The sequence below is a fragment of the Emys orbicularis genome, chromosome 12 (genome assembly GCF_028017835.1).
Source record: "Emys orbicularis isolate rEmyOrb1 chromosome 12, rEmyOrb1.hap1, whole genome shotgun sequence".
Lineage (NCBI taxonomy): Eukaryota > Metazoa > Chordata > Testudines > Emydidae > Emys > Emys orbicularis.
This window is the reverse complement of record NC_088694.1, coordinates 41,671,209-41,673,736: the sequence shown is the minus strand read 5'-3', so window position 1 is coordinate 41,673,736 and position 2,528 is coordinate 41,671,209. Positions and strand designations below refer to the sequence as shown.

Below are 2,528 nucleotides of genomic sequence, written 5' to 3'. Positions count from 1 at the left end.
GGGGGTCACATTTTTAGAGGTGTCCAGCCACTTAATGGGATTTTCAAAAGTGTCTAGTTGCCTAATTCCCACTGAACTTCCGTAGGAGCTTTCAAAATGTGGCCTTAGGTACCTATCTGCATCCTTATGTGTCTAAATCCCTTTGGCAATATTGCCTCAGGGAAATGCTGCAGGCTTGGGGATGTATAAGAGTGGAGAAGAGGGTGCTGGCATTAAAGAGTGCTTCCCAATGATTCACAAGCTAAATATCAGTCAACAGTGTAACACTGTTGCAAAAAAAGCAAACATCATTCTGGGATGTATTAGCAGGAGTGTTGTAAGCAAGACATGCGAAGTAATTCTCCCGCTCTATTCCGTTCTGATTAGGTCTCAACTGGAGTATTGTGTCCAGTTCTGGATGCCACATTTCAGGAAAGATGTGGACAAATTGGAGAAAGTCCAGAGAAGAGCAACAAAAATGATTAAAGGTCTAGAAAACATGACCTTAGAGGGAAGATTGAAAAAATCAGGTTTGTTTAGTCTGGAAAAGAGAAGACGTAGAGGGAACATGATAACAGTTTCCAAGTACATAAAAGGTTGGTACAAGGAGGAGGGAGAAGAATTGTTCTTCTTAACCTCTGAGGATAGGACAAGAAGCAATGGGCTTAAATTGCAGCAAGGGAGGTTCAGGTTGGACATTAGGAAAAACTTCCTAACTGTCAGAGTGGTTAAGCAGTGGAATAAATTGCCTAGGGAGGTTGTGGAATCTCCATCATTGAAGATTTTTAAAAGCAGGTTAGACAAACACCTGTCAGGGGTGGTCTAGATAAAACTTGAGTGCAGGGGACTGGACTAGATGAGGTCCCTTCCAGTTCTATGATTCTATTATTTCTTTCTGTTCTTACAGGTCACAGTTTTGGCTGAATAAATGTCCATGGCAAACCAGACAACGGTGACCAAGTTTATTTTCCTGGGACTTCCCAGTGATCCGCAGCTCCAGACTTTCCTCTTCCTGGTGTTCCTAGTTATTTACCTGACCACGCTAGGGGGCAATGTGTCCATCATGTTGGTGAGAAGGGCTGATCCCCACCTGGGCACCCCCATGTATTTCCTCCTCTCCCATTTATACTTCTCAGATATCTGCTTCTGCTCAGTAACGGTGTCTAAGGCTTGGTCTACACTTACCCCCCAAGTCGAAGTAAGGTACGCAAATTCAGCTACGTGAATAACGTAGCTGAATTCGACATACCTTACTTCGAACTTACCGCGGTTCAGACGCGGTCCACACGCGGCAGGCAGGCTCCCCCGTCGACTCCGCGGTACTCCTCTCGTCTAGCTGGAGTACCGCAGTCGACGGCGAGCACTTCCTGGTTCGATTTATCGCGTCCACACCAGACGCAATAAATCGAACCCGGAACTTCGATCCCCAGCCGCCGAACTAGCGCGGCAGTGTAGACATACCCTAAGATGCTGGAGACCCTCCTATCAGAGCGGAAAACAATTTCTGTCAGCAGCTGCTTTGCCCAGATGTTCTTCCGCCTCCTGTCGGGGTGTAGTGAGGTTTTCATTCTCTCAGCGATGGCTTATGACCGATATGCTGCCATTTGCAACCCGTTGCATTATATGAGGACAATGAGCAAACGCGTCTGCAGTCAGCTGGTGGCCGGTGCATGGCTGATTGGATCTTTGTATGCCCTCATCAACACGCTCCCTCTGTCGGCCTTACATTTGTGTGGGCCTAACACAATCAACCATTTCAGTTGTGAGCTCCCCTCCTTGGTGGCTCTGTCCTGCTCTGAGACCTTCACTAGCGATATGGTGTTTCTCACCTCTGCTCTGATGATAGGTCTGGTCTCATTCTCCCTTACCCTGGACTCCTACATTCATATCCTCACCACCATCCTGAGGATACGCTCTGCGGAGGGCAGGCATAAAGCCTTCTCCACCTGCAGCTCCCACCTCATTGTGGTGGGTTTATTCTACGGGACAGGCTTGTTTAGGTATTTCAGACCCAATTCGGCCTCCTCGGTGGTGCTGGATGGCCTGGTGTCCATCCAGTACAGCATCTTAACGCCCATGTTAAATCCCCTCATCTACAGCCTGAAAAACAAGGAGGTGAAGGCAGTTCTGAGGAGACTACTGGGGGTAAAGAACCACTCAGCTCCCAAGTAACCCAAACACCATGATGTTGAATGTATAATAAAGAAGCAGAGAGGTGTCAATAGCTGACTGCTCAGGTTTTCTGCTAGCATATAGCATGGTGAGACTTCGAAGTACTAGAGTTTAACAGCTACCAGTAAGGTGCTAACTTCCTCTTCTAGTTCAAGTGGTAGAGGGCTGTGTAGTGGATTAGACAGTCCTGGGTTCAAAGCCTGCTGGTGTTAGATGTGGGGAATTGTTTCTGTTACATGTAACAATTGAGATATGTATTTTCTTTGTAGAAATCCCTAGGAAATGCCATTCAAAACCCCACATTAAGGATAAAATTTTCAATTTTACTAATCTAGCACTCTAAAGTACTTTTATGGGCCACATGATTGTAGCATGGG

The 2,528-nt window shown here is 46.6% G+C and overlaps 1 protein-coding gene across 1 annotated transcript; it reads left to right on the top strand.

Annotated features, from left to right (window-relative positions):
- The first annotated feature begins 1,452 nt into the window (after window positions 1–1,452).
- LOC135886209 (olfactory receptor 5AN6-like) lies at window positions 1,453–2,151 on the top strand. Its single transcript, XM_065414050.1, has one exon. It carries the CDS (start codon window positions 1,507–1,509, stop codon window positions 2,149–2,151), a length of 645 nt encoding a protein of 214 aa, XP_065270122.1. The 5' UTR covers window positions 1,453–1,506.
- The last annotated feature ends 377 nt before the right edge of the window (window positions 2,152–2,528 follow it).